General features: G+C 33.3%; 1 protein-coding gene across 1 annotated transcript in view; it reads right to left on the bottom strand.

The window, feature by feature from the left end:
• Positions 1–21,557, bottom strand: part of arr (low-density lipoprotein receptor-related protein 6) — a 108,332-nt gene that overhangs the window by 76,899 nt on the left and 9,876 nt on the right. The window contains exon 3 of the mRNA XM_085817750.1: positions 10,755–10,895. Coding sequence (XP_085673876.1) covers positions 10,755–10,895 — 141 coding nt within the window. The remainder of the gene's footprint in view (positions 1–10,754; positions 10,896–21,557) is intronic.

Below are 21,557 nucleotides of genomic sequence, written 5' to 3'. Positions count from 1 at the left end.
CTTCATTGAAGAAATGATTCCTTCTGCAAATAAACCCTCCATTTCAGAAATGATTCCTTCTGAAATAAACCTTCCATTTCAGAAGGAACAAACATCCCATTCTTCCATTTTCACCTCCTGTCAATTCTTTAGATTGAAGCTTTTTTGTGGCTATATACGGTGCAGAAAGAAGAGTTTCCAAATCTGCAAGATCATTCCACAGTCTTTCTGTTAATGAAACATTAGGGTTATCTATATCTTCTAAAAAAGTTCGTAATTCTAAAAACCTCTTTATCATCAAATATATACTTTCTTATTGCATTACTTAAAGAATAATTGCTTTTTTTCCTGCTCACTTCCTAAAAATGGCATTAATTTTGGGAGTTCTTGCTGCTATTGCTGCCTAGCTAAATTTACCAGTGAAATTTGTAACTAAATGAATCAGTTTAACCATTAATGGCAAATATCACATCCATCCTCCTCCCTTATATTTATTTATTAATATGTCAATAAAATAGAAAGTAACTATTTATTAATGTATACAGTCCATAAATAAAAATAATAACTCAGCTTGTCATTAATTTTTTCAATTCATTTTAACTCCATTTCAAATTGTCCAATAAAAAATTTTAGCGACTCCAGCTCCGACTCCACACGAACTCTAAGGTAAATCTCACGATGATAGTGAATCCTGACTTGTTGATGTCTGCTCTGCCGCTTAGTGAAATGCCACAATTTTTCAACATTTTGTGAATAAACAGCTTGGATCAACAAGTCGAAATTAAAGGCTAACAGTAAAATGTCTTTAAACTTTTGTTTTGTATGCTTGCCAGTAATCTACTCTGGAGCTAGCATATAATAAGATAACAGAATACCAAGCAAAAAGCATTACTTCATACATACCTGTATAATGCTCCATAGATTTAACATCTCACAATTCTTAATTTAATAGTAATTCTTTCTTAGCAATAACAAAACGACACAAAGTTGAATATTTTACAATTATAAGAAAATTTTGTTGAACTATACCATTTTATGCTAATTAACCAGTTACTATGATTTGAAACTTCACTACAACTTCAAACTCTATAACTAATTTGCATTAGTCCTCACCAAAATGCAAATTAGTTGTAGAGTATTTAAGCCAAGGGTCAGGGCTTCTGGCAACCCCGCTTGCAGTTCACATCTTACTGCTGGCTCTGCCAAAATTTATTTCTGCTTTATCCATTTAGTTAGACACATTTCAAAGTGCCCCACTAATTTTTTTTTATTTATTATATATAATATTTTACCCAGCTTTAATAGATTATTTTGTGTATAGTCTCGGACTAAATTACTAGTATCTGAATTTCTATTTACATTGTTTTAAACATTCGCAAACAGGAGGTAAATTTCATGAATTCATAAAAAGATTATTTTAACCCCTGTTATCTTAATACAAATTAGAGTGATAACTTGTTTTTCAGTCTAGTAGGGTCAGAAAAGTATTCATTTTAAGCTCCTACACAAGAAGAACAATATAGTGCATGTTTGAAAACATTGTGCACAAATATATGTATTTAAAATTTTAAAACAAATTATAGCACTTTAAAATTTCTTTTAATGTTAGAAACTAGGTTTGTAAAAATTTCACTTTTTATAACACCTTAAGCACATTTCTGTGCAATGAACATATAATCAATAATCTGCAATTAAATATGTCACCACTTTGCCTATAAAGAGAACTTCTAAATTTACTGAATTACATAATTAGCAATTTGGACTTTAATACTGTTTAAAAGTCTGTGATAAGTTGTTTAAAAGTCTGAATTTTGAGCTATTACATAGTCAAAAATCCATTTAGTTAGACACATTACCTATGATTTTTGAAGAACTTTTACCTATGATTATAATTTTTGAACATTACCTATGATTATGATTTTTGAAAATTACCTATGATTTTTGAAGAACTATGCAGTAACTAATAAATATAACACTGATGAGACAGCATTTTCTGGTATTCCACTCTAATCATAAAAGGTATAAAATGTTCTAAGAATAAATACTATGAAAAAAAAAATGACTAACTGCATTAGTGGATTACAGAATGCATGGCACAGAAATACTGCCCTTACCAATTATTGTCTGTCAGAAAAGCTTGCAATCCTGTCTGAAAAGCTTGTTCTTTAAATCTGTAAAGATGTAACAACTAAAGAAATAATTTCAAAAAAAAAGGGGGGGGAATTATATTTCTTCAGAAATTTTCACCAAATGGATAAAAAAGTTAACCAAAGTATAAGCAACAAGGCAAAAAAGGCATATTGGTTAGTGGATAACTGTCGCACATACTTCCTGGTTTCAGGATTGCAAGCCACACAAATAGTGTACTATCCTTTGAAAACAAAATCTAAGCTATAATCTTGTGACAAAGAGATAATACATAAAACCGATTACCAAAGCCAACTAATTCATAAGACTAATTATCTGAGCCCACATCTGAACAAAAATCTGATCCCACATCTGAACCCTGTAATCACAAAATTATCAATGAAATTGGCATCCAACATGCTACCTAAGTATTTTAACAATGAACTTTCATACCACAACATGGTGAAACCTTATTTACATGAGCATGTTTACAGCAAAATATATTACACATGAACTGTTTATTTATCCACCCTCATTGAATTATATAGAAACTGCAGCATGTTGTTTCTTAACATGAATATGCTTAACACAAAATTTTTTTATTATAAACTATTAATCAATGGCTTTCCAATTTTCTTTCTGTGGTTAGCATTAATGAAGGATATTTTTCGAAGTCTTTCTCGGTGAAAATGTTCAAGTGTTAAATTTTCTTTGAACAGTAGAGTTCCTTAGAAGATAGAAACAATGTTATGTTTCAAAAAGGAATTACTACTACAATTTTGATTTTGATTTCCTAGGGATGATTTAGTGTCCCTTGATATAAAAAGTTTGCTTTTTTTCCCATCACTCCCTGTGCCTATCTGCCAAAAAAATCTAATCCAATCAATTATTCTGGTACATTATTTCATACAGAACAATGTCCTGTTGGATATTTTCATTGTTGAATCACTTTGGTGTAAAACATAAATTGCAAAATGCAGAACACTGGCCACAAAAAAATTATAAATTCTGAATGATGAGGATGATTCAAAGTTGAAAACTAAGCTGAAGACTACAAACAGCTTATTATTAACAATTTTGAAAAATCAGAAAAAAAAAATAAAAGCTGCTTGTGTAGTTAACAATTTTGAGCCTGCTTTTAAAAGAACACAGGTCGCCAAAAATAAAACTGAAATAGCATTAAAGATTTGAGTACAAAATATTACACTCAATACTAACATACACTTACTTATACAGGTAAAGGTAGAAGTGACCAGTGCACATGAATTTCATCATAGGACATACAGTATAGTCCCACCATACTACACAGTTTCACCCCAAATCTGCAGAATACCCTGGGGATGGTCTGAGAATCTCCCACCCATCTTCCCCACCAACCTCTTGAAAGTATTTTTGGCTCTCTGCGTGTTTTGAGTATACACCACACAAGACAGTATATGTTTACAAATATCCATATCTTCTCCAAGATTTGATCCTGGGGCCATTGGTACAGCAGTCAGTGGCTCTAATCACTATACCAGCTGGGTGGCTGTTACATTTATCATAAATGAAAGCCCTATTTTTATGCAATATTTTGAAGTGATTCTGATCATGGATATGAATGATTACAAAAATTAAAAAACACACATGGCATATACTGCAAAAAAGATTTGCAGTTAGCAAGCTGGTATAAATATTGACACAGTTAATGCTCATATGAAAGAGAAATTACCTATAATTTTTGAAGAACAATGCAGTAACTGATAAATACAACGCTGATGAGACAGCATTTTCTGGTAAGAATGCATGGCACAGAAATACTGCCCTTACCAATTATTGTCTGTCAGGAAAGCTTGCAATCCTGTCTGAAAAGCCTGTTCTTTAAATCTGTAAAGATTTAACAACTAAAGAAATAATTTCAAAAAAAAAAGGGGGGGACTAGATTTCTTCAGAAATTTTCACCAAATGGATAAAACAGTTAACCAAAGTACAAGCAACAAGGCATATTAGTTTGTGGATAACTGTCGCACATACTTCCTGGTTTCAGGATTGCAAGCCACACACATAGAGTACTATCCTTTGAATACAAAATCTAAGCTATAATCTTGTGACAAAGAGATAATACATAAAACCGATTATCAAAGACAACTAATCCATAAGACTATCCCATAATCCATATACTGCAAAAAAAAGATTTGCAGTTAGCAAGCTGGTATAAATATTGACACAGTTAATGCTCATATGAAAGAGAAATTACCTATAATTTTTGAAGAACTATGCAGTAACTGATAAATACAACGCTGATGAGACAGCATTTTCTGGTAAGAATGCATGGCACAGAAATACTGCAATTACCAATTATTGTCTGTCAGGAAAGCTTGCAATCCTGTCTGAAAAGCCTGTTCTTTAAATCTGTAAAGATTTAACAACTAAAGAAATAATTTCAAAAAAAAGGGGGGGACTAGATTTCTTCAGAAATTTTCACCAAACGGATAAAACAGTTAACCAAAGTACAAGCAACAAGGCATATTAGTTTGTGGATAACTGTCGCACATACTTCCTGGTTTCAGGATTGCAAGCCACACACATAGAGTACTATCCCTTGAATACAAAATCTAAGCTATAATCTTGTGACAAAGAGATAATACATAAAACCGATTATCAAAGACAACTAATCCATAAGACTAATCATTGTTTCAATAAAAAGACAAGAGTTCAGATGCCTTGACATTGCTTAGAACAGCATGGTAAGAAAGAATGCCAGAAATAACTGTCTAGTATTTCAACAAAGGATTTATTTAAAGCCATAGTACTATGACAGAAGACACTATAATGGAACAGACAAACAATGCATGAGCATGTGGTTTTTCTTTCAAAATCAATTACGTTATATTCACTTGTGTGAATGGATAACAAAATTATGACACCACTTTATTTATAATCAATTCCAAAAGTGTCAGTGCTATAAAGAGAGTGATGAAACCCTTGTTTGACAATAATTATTATTGAAATGAAATTCAGTTAAATGAAATGAAATCCAGGTTACTGAAATGAAAATCTGGATAGTATAGGTGCAAACATTCACTGCATTAATTATTGTTGGACAATAATTATGACTGAAATGAAATTCAGTTAAATGAAATAAAATCTAGCTTACTGAAATGAAAATCTGGTTAGTATAGGTGCAAACATTTACTGCATTCATAAACTGGATGTTGGTATGTGACGCAACATACAATTCTGGCTGCTTTAGAAATGGCAGAAAAACTTTATGACATTTAGAAACACTGTAGCAATAAGGAAAAAATAAAAAGCAGTCTAAAATTACTGCAAATGCATTAAAAAATTTAGATAACTGCTCCATGTAAGATGGAGAAAATTAACATTTGATCAAAACATGATAATATATGGGGAAAAAGATAAAGAATTGTGCCATCTAATGATTCCCACCCCCCTCTATACTTCGACTGCAATTCCCAAGGCGCTCCTTGATGCTCAGGAAAAACAAAATAAATACATATTGAATGAAATTGCAGAATACATCAAACCAAAACCAAAATTTAGAAACTATATTTTGAAGGCAAAAATTTGATAAGTTCATTTTTTATCTCCACTAACAGATGATGCTTAGCAATTATTTAGAACTCTGCATTCAAGAAGCTTCTCCATATCAGCTCCATTTAAATATAGATGGTTTGTCAATTTGGAGTCAAATAACACTGAAAGTTATCATGATTTCTTAGCAATATCTTCTGCAAATTGTTTTGTTATTTGATTTCTTTAGGAGTTTAGCTGTGTAACTAATAAGTGTTCATTAATAAAGGTGATAGTAAAAATTACACCCTGTATAAAACTCCAATCTCTTAAAAATACACTCTACATACTAATGTGTGAAAAATATCAGAAGCTACCATGAGTTCCTCCTGCTGTACTCTTAAGTTGGATGTCAAGGGTCATTGATATGTGCACAAAAAAAGTAACCACTGGTCTCGTTAAATGATTTTATATTTTTTTACGTTATGTCCTATTATTTGCCCACAGCACACTATTTTTACATAATAATAAAATTAAATTGTAATTGTCTCCTATAATGAGTAATAACAAGCAATGAGCAATTATGTGTTTAAATTAAACTGCATGTAATGATTTAATTTACAGAAATCAAATTTACTGTAAGGACATTAAATACATTCAAGAATAATGTAAAACATCTGTTGTAAAACAAACATCCTCCCAGAATTATTATACAGAGTGATTTAAAATGAATATAGTAATTAAAAATGGCTATAACAATTTAATTGTACAGAATTTATTGATGAGAATGTAAACAGACTTTCAAAATTTTGTTTACATCCTTTATGAATGTTCTACGTCACTCCCCTTGGTGACACGGACATTATCCAAGTGCTAGTCCATTTCACGCCATACATTTTGAAGTATATCTGGAATAACCAATGCAAACACATTAGAAATGCACATTTTGAGTTCTGGAATTTTTTCGGCAATGGAAACACATACACAAGGTCTACACAACCCGGTGTAAATTCTGACAGACTGTCAAGTAGGTACCAATCTAGTGGTCTTTGAAAAATGTTTCGGCTTAAAATGCACATATGCATCACTCATGCCTTATGTGCATTCTCCACTGATGCACAGGTGGGGCTGTGAGAGACGTTGGTACTTACGTATTATCGCAACCAGGTTGACGCTATTCGTAAGTTTTGACGCTATTTGTAAGTTTGAGTAAAAAAGTATGAATAGAAAGAAAATGTACATTTATTAATTACAGATCATTTTTAATACAGTTTTTTATATTATTTTCTTTTAAAATATAAAATAGCAATTAAACTCTTCCGTTTCGAATTTGAATAAGTTGCAGAATTATTTTTTCGGCGGAAATCTTTTGGCTATTGCTTTTAGCACTGATTAAAAACCGTATTCGCCATAACCATGTACACGTCGACTTATTTTTACTTAAAAAAACATCCCAGAATTGCACAAAAATGGCATTGCGCACACTCTTCACTTTATCCATGTATACTGCTATTTTCTCATAAATTACAAAAATTTGCACGAAAATGCAGGAAAATTTTGTGAATCTCCACATGCTCTTTTTACAAAACTACGTATAACATGTAGGGTTGCCGTAAGTAAGGTTGCTTAAGTCACATGGTATTAAATTAAGAGATTTAGAAATTGGTCCATGCGATGTCGATAAAGAGATAAAATTATTAATTGGTGCAGATTCTGCTGGTAAGTTGCTAAATGGAAAAATTTTTCCCCTTACGTGTGCCGTCAGCGCAGTGCATACACCGTTAAAGCTGGACTGTTATGGGTAAATTTACTGGCATTGAGCCAACTATGGTAAATACTGCATCTCTCCTAAATTCTTCTCTGTTGGTGAAGGGTCAATGTATCAGTGATCTCTGGCAGTTAGATGTTTTAGGTATCAGTGAACTTTCCATAAGTAAAACCAAAACTCAGTTACAGGAAGATACACAAAAATATTTTGAAGAGACTCTTACGGTAAATTCAGACGGAAGGTACGAAGTAGCATTCATTACCTTGGGTGTCAGATAGCTCGCTTTTACCCAAAAAAACAAAGTGATAGCAGAAAAATGTCTTGTAAGTACTAAAAGAAAATTAATGACTACGGGAAATTTTGTCGCTTACGGAGATGTTTCCCAGAACTGGTTAGCACTCGGGATAATTGAAAAAGTACTGGATAAGAATAAATATAAGGGTTTACATTATTTGCCTCATAGAGCGGTTGTAAAAGAAAATAGTAGCACGAGTATAAAACCAGTGTTTAATGCAAGTTCTCATTCGCCTGGGTACCCATCATTGAACGATTGTTTATCTACTAGACCAAATTTAATTGAAATTACACCTTCAATTCTTAATCAGTTTTGCAAGAATTACGTTGGTGTCACTTCAGATATAGAAAAAGCATTCTTGCAAATATCTATAAGGGATAAAGACAGAGACTTTTTGAGATTTGTATGGTTCAGTATGGATAATCAAGAACAAGTTGAACTGTATCGGGCATAGAAGGGTAGTTTTTGGTATTACGTGTAGTCCATATTTATTGGCCACTACAGTACTACATCATTTGAGTGCAGTTCCTGAAAACTTAGTCATACAGCAGAGATTTTGAAAACACCCTTTTATGCAGACAACTGTGTGGCTAGTATGAATTCAGAAGTAGAAATGAGAAAGTTTGTAAATGAATTACAAATAATTATGGCTTCGGCCATTTTAATTTAAGATCCTGGAAATCTAATATAAGAAGTGTTGTGCCAGAGGAAGATTCCTCCGCGGAAGGAGATGTGTCTGTTTTGAGCCTTGTATGGCATACAGATACAGATACCTTATCTTGCAAAATAAGTCAAGATATAAAATCGGATGACCCAGTAAATAAAAGACTAGTTTTAGCAGTAGCTCATCATGTGTTTGACGTTATAGGACATACGACTCCTGTAATGTTGATTCCAAAACTAATTTTACAGGAAACTTGGAATTTAAGGCTTAAATGGGATGATGTTCTTCCCGATTAATTAACCAAAGAATTTACCTTTTGGTGTAAAAAGTTGTACTTGCTATAAAGTATCCAAATACCTAGATGGGTATGTCTCAAATCTATTAATGAAGCTGTGTGTACGCATCTCTTTTGTGACAGTAGTAAAAGTGCGTATGGTGCATGCATCTTTTTAAGAGTACAGAATGGAAAAAAAGGTAAAGGTAAGTTTGGTACATGCAAGATCAAGAGTAGTGCCTTTAAAACCTATTACGATTCCTCGATTAGAACTTCTTGCTTGTAATATTGGTTCTAGGTTATTGTCTTCAGTTATTAATGATATTGGCCTACATGAAGTTCATATTCACTGTTGGACTGACTCCTCGACGACTTTAAGTTGGATATGACAAAATCAACGTTGGGGAGCATTTGTTTTTAATCGTGTACAGGAAATCAGATCTTTGACTTCCCCCACTGTATGGCAACATGTCCGTGGTAGTCTCAATCTGGCTGACGTACTTTCTAGAGGTTGTTATGCAGATCAATTAATAGAACGAAAATGGCAGGAGGGACCTGATTGGTTACTGGAAGATGAGGCAAATTGGCCTAAATCTAATGATGAACCAGATGAGGATTTAGTTAATTCAGAAATACGTAAGACAGTTATTGTTACGCTGGTAAAGAATGATACTATAATACTATAATATTGTTACACTGGTAAAGATGGTACTATAAGTATTTCTCATCATTTAAGAAAATTGTAAGAACGTTATCATGGATATTCAGATTTTATAATAATGTACCTAAGAATAATAATAACAACCATTCTAAGGATTTAACTGTATCTGAAATAGAAAGGGGAGAAATTGCTTTAATGTTATTAATACAAAAAGAGACACTTAATGGTGAAACAGATGATAAGCTAAGACGATTCAGAGCATTTGTCGACAGTTCAGAGTTCTTGAGACCAATACAGAGATTGTTTGGATTGGAACTGGATAATATAGTAGATAACATTCAAGGTGATCAAGTTCCTTTCACCATCAGTAGCAGTACAGTCGTAAAATCACAAATGTAATTAATGTCTTTGAGTTATTATGATTTATTTTGTTGTGCTATTATTGTTGTATTAGTCCTCAGTATTAATTTTGTTTTCAAGTAGTATGATTCAAGTATTAAGTAATTTTCTTTGTTAACCCTGATTTATATTGAAGTAAGATTTATGTTTTGAGTGATTATTATTGTATTACTCACTCAAAAGGTGGGAGAAATGTGGCAAACAGATCACATCCCCCCCCTCTGCGAAGAGAGCATTATTGCTTCCTCCCATACTTGGCAGACGAAAAGGAGACATCGCTGCACATGCACATATACATTTCAGCTGCACCTTAATTTTCTTACAGTTGTGTTGTAAATTTGTATATAGTAGATGCGGAGAATAAAATGTTGGTGTGTTAAAATGTGTCGTCTGTTTTTTTCGAACTTGTAAGTTATTTATTAAACAACAGGCATGTTTTATTAAAACTTGGAAGAACCTTTGTGTTTGGCCAACTTTTGACAATATCGTGTTGAGAACAAATTGAAATGTTATGGTAAGGTTAAAAATTTATAATGTAATTTCCTTAACTACAGAAAAACTGTTTATCTACTTCTTTGCATTATAGTATCTATGCCCATTTCTAACTCATGTAACAGACATAGTCCTAGTGTGTTTTGCCTATTCAAATACTCTAAACTTTCCATATCATATCATTCTTAAAGCATCAACTTGAAAGACATATGATGGACCTAAGAAACTCCACTACAGGAGTGAATTCTAAAAAGGGTTTCATGAATCAAAAGGTTTGGGAAATTGATCTGTACAGTATACAGAACATGCTTTCTTTAAAATTACATGTATACTATATATTTTTATTCTTGTTCACTCTCTCATTAAACCGTTTTCAGATGGCTAATTTTAACATGGTTCTTTTCCCATGATGAATATTTATGTTAATGAGGTTTTAACTGTGTTAATGAAGATATTAAATTTTTGAATTCACTGATCAAACTATAATGTGTGCACAAAGACAACTATGATTTAGAAAGCTCCCAGAAAATGTTTAATAGACTGAAAATACAACAAAAGTCGATCTGAAACTTCAGTATTTACCTTTTTGTATCATAATCAGCAGCAATACCATTTGGCCAAAATATGTTAGTGCTCACTATTACTTTTCTGGTAGTTTGATTACCATCCATACTAGCTTTTTCAATTTTAGGTGATTCTCCCCAATCAGTCCAAAACATCCACCTAAAGAAATAAAATAGAATTTATTAATAAAAATTTCCTTAAATATCTGCAACAATTTATAACAATATATAGCATATTTTTTATATACACTGGTTATCATAAATTAAGGAAAAATCACAAAATAGTGATAACTCTCTCTAAAATAAGCCAAACTGTGAAAATTTTAATATGTTGCCAAGTAAGAGTAGCTGAGTAAAACTGCGATATGCAAATTAGTGGTGCTGCTTTCGGAATACGTCATCCGCGAGGAGCATAAAAGTCCATGTTTGAGAGCAAGCTAACATATTTCACTGTGACAGTGACATCAGAAATTTGAGATAGCCAATTCGCAACGATGACCTCCAGGCATCATTTGCCTGCAGAACTGCGATGGAGAGCCATTGGGAGACTAGAGGCAGGACAAAGTCAAACAGAAGTGGCCAGATGGCTAAATGTCAGTCATGTGGTTCATAGATGTTCAGCCAAGGACGGCCAACTGCTACGACGAGCGCCGATGACCAATATTTGACATTATGTGCACGCAGGAATAGAACCGCTACTCCGACTCTTCTTAGATCCTCCTTGCCGCAGCCACCGAAAGGTTTATGCCAACGTCAACTGTGCGTAGAAGGCTTCACGAAGGTGGTCTGTATGCGAGACGACCAGCCATCACGTCACGCCATAGAAGGGACCGTTTTCAGTGGGCACGACAACATGTCCACTAGACGCCTGATCAATGGAGGGTGGTTCTCTTTACAGATGAGTCCAGGTTTAGTCTAGAAAGCGATAGTACGTGCTATTTGATATGGAGAGAACATAGAACCCATTATCATCTGTCAAATATCCGTGAAAGAGATGCATACGGAAGGGGCAGTGTCTGTGTTTGGGGTGGCATCTCTTTGGGTGGACGCAGAGACTTCCATGTCTTTCCAAGGGAACCGTGAATGGTCAGATTTATAGAGATGACATCCTTGACGTTTATGTGCGCCGATATGCTGGGGCAATAGGTGATGCTTTCCTGTTAAAATACAACAACGCAAGACCACACAGGGCTCGCACCATAGATGATTATCTTCAACAGGAAACAATTATGCTCAAGGAGTGGCCAGCTCGATCACCAGACTTGAATCCTATCGAGCACATTTGGGATGCTTTAGGGAGACGTCTAGCTGCTCTCAATCTGCCCCCTCAGACCCTTGTTGTACTTGCAACTGCTTTGCAAGAGCAATGGCTCTCGCTTCCTATGGAACTGATAGACCGCATAATTGAAAGCATCACACATCGCTGTATGTGCTGTATTGCTTCTAGAGGTGATCATATTCCATACTGAAGGTACTTTTCCTATAGAAACTGACACCTTTGATTTGTTCATTTTATACATGTGCTAATTTCTATACTACCATATTTGTCTGGTAATTTCTTTTTATGTTATTTGATACCTTACTATGTGTTGTATATTGTAGGTAAGTTAAGTTCTACATGTAACTTTTTGAGTAATCGTGATTTTTGTGATTTTTCCTTAATTTATGATAACCAGTGTAATACTATAGACTCCCCGGAACCAAAGGGGAGGGAAAACTATAATTGTTGTAAAACTTAAAAATCTATGGGTACACCATATGACTTCCTTGTACGAAATATTAAATTATACGCATTTTTTCCTTGCATTTCATTTAAACTTATTGGATTGAATTAAATCTACTTCATTGATAGCACATAAACCACAATATAAAAAATGTAGTCTTTAAAAATTCACTATATTTATTTATCATAGTGACACTCTGGCGCTAAGTTCACTTTCATTCATTTTATAACTCGGAATGCACAAAATTTATATCACCTGAAGAATTATCCAATCGCTGCCACATGTTCTGTTCAAATACTATAATAAATCTAAAACGATGTATAAAAGAAATTAAACAAATGGGTGAGAAAGACACATTTTTTCAAAGACAATTCAGTATTTCTCATTCAATTAATTCAGTTCTCACTTTGCGACAGGGCAAAAATACATAAAAACTCAATATCTATATTAAAAATTACAAGGTAAATCTTAAACACTTATTTTCTCGAATAAATTCCAGAATGAATTAAGCATAATTTAATTCAGAATAATAAATGAAGGTGTTATCCTTGTTGTTTCAAAGCTTAGTTTCTCTAGATTGGCAACAAATCCACTATTCTGCTGTTTCAAAAGTAAACAAACTTGGCCGCCATGGTAATCGAAAATTAGACTTCGCTGCACTTAAAAATTTTTTCTATTGTTGATAATTCCACAATTGCATGCAGGTTAACTAAAAGCATAAAAATCTTAACCAGAACAACATAATTCAATCATTTTTAAAGGGAAAAAAAAAGCACAATTTACAAACATAAGAATAAAGAAACTGAGCTCACTGAGCCTAGTAACAAAGTGGATATATATATATATACATATATTTAAAAATATTCCCTATTCATATAAAGCTAAATATTTATATACTTTTGGTGGCCAATTGCATCCAAAATATAAGGTGCACATCTACATGTTGTAGCAGTCCTACATGCAAAATTTCAACATTCTGAGGGTAATCCTTTTTTAGTTATGTGAGATACGTATGTACAGACACCACGAAAAAAATCTCTTCAGAATCATTTGAAATGAGTTTCATAATTTTTTGGGAGGAAAAGAGTCCTTTATTCTGCCCTTACATAAAGATGTCACTCAAAAACGTAATTAAATTGCATTCAATAGCAATCAAAATAGATATTTTTGTTGAAATATGACACTCAAAATTTTTCACGATTACAATACTTCCTTTTTACTTTGTACAAGAAAGTACAAAAGGCCAAAGTGGATATTTTATTTATCAATTAGTATATATTTGCTTTCTATCCTAAACTATAATAAATCATGAAAATTTGTGAAATTTTGATACAATTTTGACATGTTATTCAGCTTTGAATGCCACGTTAAGTAAAAAATTATACACACAGTCAACATTTTTAAGAGTATCATTAAATAATAAAATAGCAATAAACGTTAAAAATTCAGGCACTTTCTTATTAAAGTGACCAAAGTTGCCAAAATGGTTCGACTTCTTTTCTGGCAATAACTGTCTTTACAGCCACTTCTCACATAATGTTTTTTACCTAATCATTTTTTTATATTTTCTATTTATTACATTTTTTATAATTTATCTATCATTTAATTTTTTATTTTATATATTTTTATATATTTTATTACCCAAATATTTACTACAATGGCTTTTATGACCTAAGATTTGGCAAAAAATGAAGCAGCAGCTGTCCCGTTTCTTTAAAAAAAAAAAAAAAAAGACTTCTTCACAAAAAGAGTTGCGTTTGAATAAACACTACATGAAATCAAAATGAGATTTCAGGCTGAAGTGGCTATACAGCCTTTAATCATGCCAGGAAGAAAATCAAGTCAGAGTGCACACATAATTTGTTGGATCACACATTCCTTTTGTAACTGTCACATCATTAATTTGCTTATAGTGTCAAAATTTAGCAAATCAACAAAGCTTAGATGAAATGAATCATAACTCATAGGTTAATTGGAACATACACTGACAAGCCAAAGTAATCTGATCATTGCCACATTTTTTAATGAACTCACCTGGATGACGTGGAGGGCACATGATTAAGTGGGAATGGTATTTAACTACTGTTGGAGAAAGCAAGGAATCATTCTTGCATTTACTTTTGCGAATGATGAGAAAGTCTGCTGGTCTAAGCAAGGCCCAAAGACTCAAAATGAGTACCTCTGAATTTGCACGACTGGTAGGTTGTTCAAAATCTGCCATTAATAGTATTTATGCAAAGTGGATACATGACAGTGAAACCAGCAGTAGACACATAGGTGCTGGACGTCCATGTGTCATGAAAGAAAAAAGACAGAGACTGTCTCACTTGGTACAGAAAAATCGGTGCCAGACACTGGCTCAGCTGACACACTTGCACTTAGACAATGCAGGTCTAAGTGCAAGTGCTTCGGAACACACAGTTCAATGGAACCGTTGGATATGGGACTGAGCAGCAGATGTTCCACTTCTGCACCTGCATGTGGCGTGTAGTGTCATTGTCAACTACACCTAAAGTTGGCCTAGAACTTCAAGATTGGACCATAGATAAGCGGAAGACAGTTACCTAGTCAGATGAATGGCGATTTCTCATTCATCATGTCAATGACTGTGTCACGGTACACTGTTCTCCAGGTGAACATTTGCCCCCCCCCAGCACAGCAGGTCATATACAGGCTGGTGTTGATGGTATTATGCTTTGGGAGATGTTCTCATGGGCAGCTATGGGGCACTTATTTGTGATAGAATAGACCATGAAAGCTTCGGACTATCTGAATATAATTGCGGATCAGCTGCACCCCTATATGGTGTCTGCCTTCCCAAATGGAATCTTCCGGCAGGACCACACCCCATGTCACAAGGCTTAAATTATGCCCTGGCCACCTAAATCACCAGATCTTAAACCTACAGAACACATTTGGAATGTCACAGAGCCACAGCTCAGAGCTCAAACACCTCCACGTCAGAATATCTCGACTTATATTATGACCGCTGCTTAAACATTTTATACAACCTGCCTCCAGTCATTTCCAAGAACTTGAAGCATGCATGCCAAGATGAGCTGCAGCTGTTTCGCAGGCCAAAAGTCAGGTAACACGTTACTGAGTTGGTGGTCATAATGTTTTAGCTCTTCAATATATGTGACAATTTCTTGTTACCTCATTATAACATTAAAATTGATGATAGTGACAAAATTATGAAAACCGACAAAAACTTATTCACAAAAAGAAAATAATATGTGTTCTCTCCCCACAATGGGTTTTTGTAGAATTTTGTCATGAAACAAAGTGAATGTTGCTAAAAAGCCCTAAAGATCCTTCAACTTCGGACCTCATGAAAGTAAAAAGTGCTATTAAATCTTCCCACATTCTGCCAACTCAGTTGAAGAAATCACTTATTCCGCCTATTACTAATTGCGCTAGACTTTATGCTCTTCCAAAAGTCCACAAAACCGGTATTCCTTTTCGACCAATTGTTTCCAACATAGGTACTGCTTCATATCCTTTGGCCAAATATTTAGTTTCCAGATTTTCTCCTCTACTTGATAACAATATTCACACTGTAAAAAATTCTATTGAAGTCATTGATAAACTTAAAAATATTTCCCCACTTCGTTCCATTATGGTTTCATTTGATGTCAAATCATTGTTTACTAATGTTCCGGTCGAAGGAGCACTAAATTGTCTTGAAACTAGGCTTCGGGAATTTCACTTCACACATACTGAAATTAATGAGTTGGTTTCGCTTACTAAAGTTTCTCTAAGTCAAACCCACTTTGTTTTCCAAAATGCATATTTTCGTCAAGTTGAAGGATTGGCTATGGGTAATCCTCTCAGTCCGGTACTTGCTGACATTTATATGCACTATTTTGAGATGAAATTATTTGATAAATTATCTTTTCGTCTTTGGATTCAGTATGTTGACGACACTTTCGCACTTTTTGACGGTTATAAAGAGGATTTATCCGAGATTCTATCTATTATGAATTCAATTGATCCAGCCATCCAATTCACTCTTGAAATTGAATCCAACAATTCCCTCCCCTTCCTCGATATTCTTATAATCCGCAATGAAACCGATTTCAGCACCACTGTGTACCGTAAACCCTTTGCAGTTTGTTTACCACCCCATGCCAGGTCATGCCACCCTGTTAAGCAAAAAATGGCTTCTTTTTACTATTATGTTTTCCGCGCGCTAAAAGTTTGTTCCTCTGAATCTTTGCTTACCAATGAACTTAATTATTTGAGAGCAGTTGCGATTGACCGTGGATTTTCTCCCGTGATTATTGATAAAGCCGTCAAAAAATTTTCAGATTCCCATCAAAGAAGACATTCCACTGTTAGAAATAATATCAATGACCTTGTCATGCTTCCATTTTATCCTTCTGTTAGCTATAAAATTGCACGGATTCTCCAGAAATTCAATTTTCAAGTCGGTTTCTCCCCTATTAATAAAATTCACCCTTCGATTCTAAAAGATTGCGTTTCTGTCTTGAATTCTTGGGGAATTTATAGTATATCATGTCAGTGTTGTTTAAGATATATTGGCCAAACAAAAAGAGCGTTGAAGTTTCGTATCAAGGAACATGAATCTTATGTCAAAAAAGGGGAAATTAACAAGTCTTCAATAGCGTATCATAGCTGGACTTTTAACCATAATTTTGATTTTGAGTCTGCAAAAATCATCCAAAAGGCTTCTTCCATAGGCGAATTGGATTTTCTTGAGGCTTTTCACATTCACAAAGATTTAGAAAGTTTAGTTAATGATTTGAAGTCCAATCCAGTCCTTCCTAATGCCTTTAAAATTCTACTGTCTTAATTCAATTATTTTTGCCGATAGATGGTGTTACCTCCTCGCACTTGGTACTACCAGAGGGTATAAAAATCCGTTCAGTGGTTGCTTTCCATTATTTGAAGTTCAGATTTTGAGCGTAATGTGCATTTGCCCCTCGCTCCCTATTTTAACTTCGCTAATATTTCTTTATGCTTGATCAGACAGCCTGGCTCAGTAAAAGTAGGCGGCCAGTGCAACTCTGATTAAAAATCTAGTTATAACTACGTGCAGTGCTGATAAGCACCACGTGTTTCTGTGATTCCTATTTTCTTCTTTCTATGTATTTCTTTCTCCTGATGAGGAGGGACCTTTAGCTGCCCTCGAAATCGATTGAGTGTTTCATTATACCTACGCTAAATATAAGGTTGTTTTTTACAATTTTGATTGAATGTTGCTTGTTCCACTTCGTTCTAGCACTGAACCAAAGGCATGGGCATTGAAATAGGCAAAGGCATTCTAGCATTGAACCAAAGGCCACACAAATGCACACATATGGCATCAAAAATGCAGGGTATGGCTTTAACAGAAAAGTACCTAATGTTGTTTCAGATAAACTTTTAACTGCCATTATGATGTTTTAGCACACACAAATGTTATCAAAAAATGTGCTTCTCCTTGGCAAATGGAAAATGACTCACAATTTCATCAGCAAAATTAATTATGATACACATCATTTTGTTAACAATACAATAAAGTTATTATGTCTATTTATCAGAAGGCAAATATTTTAATAATTACTTCCTTCCTACTACAGCATAGCTGCCAACATACTGAGCAATGAAGGAAAGCTACACACATAATGTAGTACATAATATTCTGTGGATAAACACACTATGTTAATAAATGTGGACATTTATAAGTATAAAATTGAAATATGTATAACAGACATAAACACTTCACCATCATCCCACTAGAAAGAATGTAAGTTAATTAATTCCTATGCTGGCCTTTTTTTATAATTATGTACATTTAAGATTGTACATGTCCTTGTACCTTATTTTATACATGTTTCAATTTTTCAAATTATATTTCATTAATTTAGCAAAGACTGCACTGTTTATTATGTTTTTCATGTTTATTACAATTACTTTGAGTTCTATTTCATAAATATAGCAAAGATTCACTTCAGTTTATTATATTTATACAAATAGCTTTGAATTAACATGCATAAAAGAGAGGGTGTGGGGAGAACTTTACTCAAATATATGATAAAAAAATTTTTACTACTTAATTTGGCTATAATCTCAAGATTTCTAAAAAATCCATTAACTTAATGGAACTGCTACATTCAAAATGAATTCTTTATGGTACTCTACTTAATTTGGTTATAATACCTCAAGATTTTTAAAACTCAACTACAATTTTGGCTTTAACTAAAATTGCCAGTTTGGTATCATCATTCTTACATGAGTAAAAGACGAAACACCTTCACATTTATTAATTATTGTTAATTGAACGGGGGTTGGTTTGTTCCTCTTGAAAAGTCAACCAATTTTCGATCAATGATGATAATCACTTGGTTACTTGGTTCTATTTTTCAAGATTTTTAAAAATATTATTTTCGGGATTAAATTTCATACTTCTGGGTTACTTCATTGAGATACATTCTACTAACTTTATATTAAGAGATAATATAATCAATATTACTTTAGTAAATAAATTATCTTACTTTGCAGCTATTGTACATGTATTAGGAAATTTATTTTGATTTCAATGAATTTCAATTAATTAATTCAATATTACATATACAGCAAGTGACTGTCCAACTGCCGAACTATATAGTTTGCAGAATGTGCCCATTCGCTCCAGTATCTACTATCATGCGGAATAGAAAACTGTTGATTTTTCCTTCCATGCAGTCTTTGATCTCTGTCTGCCATGAACAGAGGATATCGAAGAACATAGTTTCCTCGTTACTTTTTCACCTTTTGAACTGGAGACACCAGTAGATGCATTGCAGTTCTAACATTTTACATTAATTCTCCATTGCAGTTCTAACATTTTACTTTCTTTTTATCATTATTTCACTTTGTCTTAATGTCCATATCGTCTCCAATCTTTTCATCACTTTCACCAGTACTTTCAGGATTGTATCCTTTATACTTTAACAACTCTTACAGGACGAATGTCTTTTCTACTGACCATCTGAGTGATCTGCACTTTTGTCACATACATAAAAATCGCTCTTCAGATCTTTCTGTGTTATCTGGAGTGCTTGCTTTATTTTAGAAACCCTGACAGCATCCACAAAATACTGAAAACTAAGTATGTCTTTTGCTCATAGCTACAATTCAAAAATACAAGCTGTGTTAAGTTTTGATATCAATTGTCAGTTCTTGAAGGGTCTTTTCTGCTTTTTGAGTCTGAAACTGCAATGCATCATAATCATTGAGAATCACTTCTCAAAACTGTAATTCTAGTGCACCAATTAAGGCATCGTATTTGAAAGTTTTCCAGGTGGAAATATCTGAAAAATGTCTGCTGCCTCTCCTGAGAAACAGGCTCGCAGATTTACCACTTTCCTGAAAGGTTTTCCATGATTTGATAGAAAAATAATGTGACAATGTGTTTTATACATGTTCCATATAACTTCCCATCATACAGCAAGAGCTGAATTGCAGGACAAAATACTGCAGGAGTGGAATGTTATTCAAAGCAAAATTAGCTGGGATGTTCAAAGCAGGCTGAGATGGTAATTTTGCATTTTTAACTTCTTTGTTTACAATCCCTAGGGTTTCTGACTTTACCATCTTTTACTTTTCTTTTAAGTTTCTCTTCTATTCCTTAGCTAATAATAGCCCTGAGCATTTTCCCTTTAACAATGGCAAAATTCTCCTTCATTTTTGTGAGGGTGGGCTACGTAATTTTTTATTTCTACAGCTTCCTTCCTCATTTAAGCAGCATTTTCGTCAATGGAGTTAATCATCTTGGTGGTATTTGGGGCTGCCTCTTTCTGGCTGGCTGCAGTCATTTCCATTATAGCTTTCAGCTGCTCTTCCACTTCCTGGTTACCTGCATTCAAAGAACTCCCAAATTCTGACACTAGTTGTCGCGAGCTATGCTGATTTTCTTTAAATAATAAGTCCGGATAAGGAGGAAGAAATGAACAATTTATTAAGAAAATAATAAATAGTACACACCGCATTTTAACAGCTGGAAATAACTCAAGGAGAAAAAAAAATATTTAGCAATTCCTCCTTAACACACCAAATGAATCAAACTTTTTCAAATCACTTTCAAAGTAAATCTTAATTATAAATTCTGCTAACCACTAAATCTCACAACTGATCTCCCTAACTCACCAACCCATGTTTACACTTTGCAATTTTCTGTAAGAATTGGTTTTAGGGCTTCGAAAATGAATATTTTGAAATCTTCCAGAAAGTCGTCAAGCACCTTAGGAAGGAAATTTCCCATATCTTGCCTTCCAGTTGAGATATTTTTACATTTCCAAAAACGATGCACTCAGAATCATTCACTGAAGATTTTTTCATTTTATTATTAAATGAATAAAAAACAATTCTATATTAAATAGTAGACATGTGGTCATAAAATAAACCATAAAATTACCATCCTAAAAACAAAAAATAAATAAATAAATAAATAAAACAATACAAAATACTACAACAATACAAAAAACATAAATATAATCAAAAAGAATTCAAACATTTACAAAAATATAATGGTTTATTCATAACAGTATATGCATTCAAATTCAAAATCATATTGCACATTATTAAATAGATAACTGTATATATAATTTTTCAAAAGACCAATATCAACATTATAAGTTTTAAGCAAATGCTTCACCCAGAAGTGGGAAAAAAAGTTCAGTTACATGGTATGGGTATTTTCCTGACATCCACGCATTTTTATTTTGCAAAATCTTTCAGGATTTTCAATTTGTGTTTATCCAGTCGTTCTTTAAGATATACTCAAAAGAAATAATACCAAATATGTTACACTGGAACACACCAAATACACTTTATATGAAAAATGAAGCACTTCAACATCTCAACACTTTCTGCTGAATTTGTTAAAAGTAACAAGTTAGACTGAATTTCATGAAATTGCAGCTAGCATTAAATTTCATTACCTCCCTCATTTGATTAAAGATTGTTTACTGATAAATGCATTTATAAAAATATCAGTTTCACTTGTTTAAATGTTCTGTTAAAAAAACTTTTATTACACAGAAAATAAAATCGAAATCAAATTTAATATCAGTAAAAGATAATTATATTCTACCAGCACAACTTTATCATAG

This window comes from Stegodyphus dumicola, chromosome 5 (assembly GCF_044657685.1).
Source record: "Stegodyphus dumicola isolate Sdum_Otavi_A_Nest chromosome 5, ASM4465768v1".
In the NCBI taxonomy this organism is placed as follows: domain Eukaryota; kingdom Metazoa; phylum Arthropoda; class Arachnida; order Araneae; family Eresidae; genus Stegodyphus; species Stegodyphus dumicola.
Note: the sequence above shows the minus strand (reverse complement) of the source record. Positions and strands in the feature narration are given on the sequence as shown.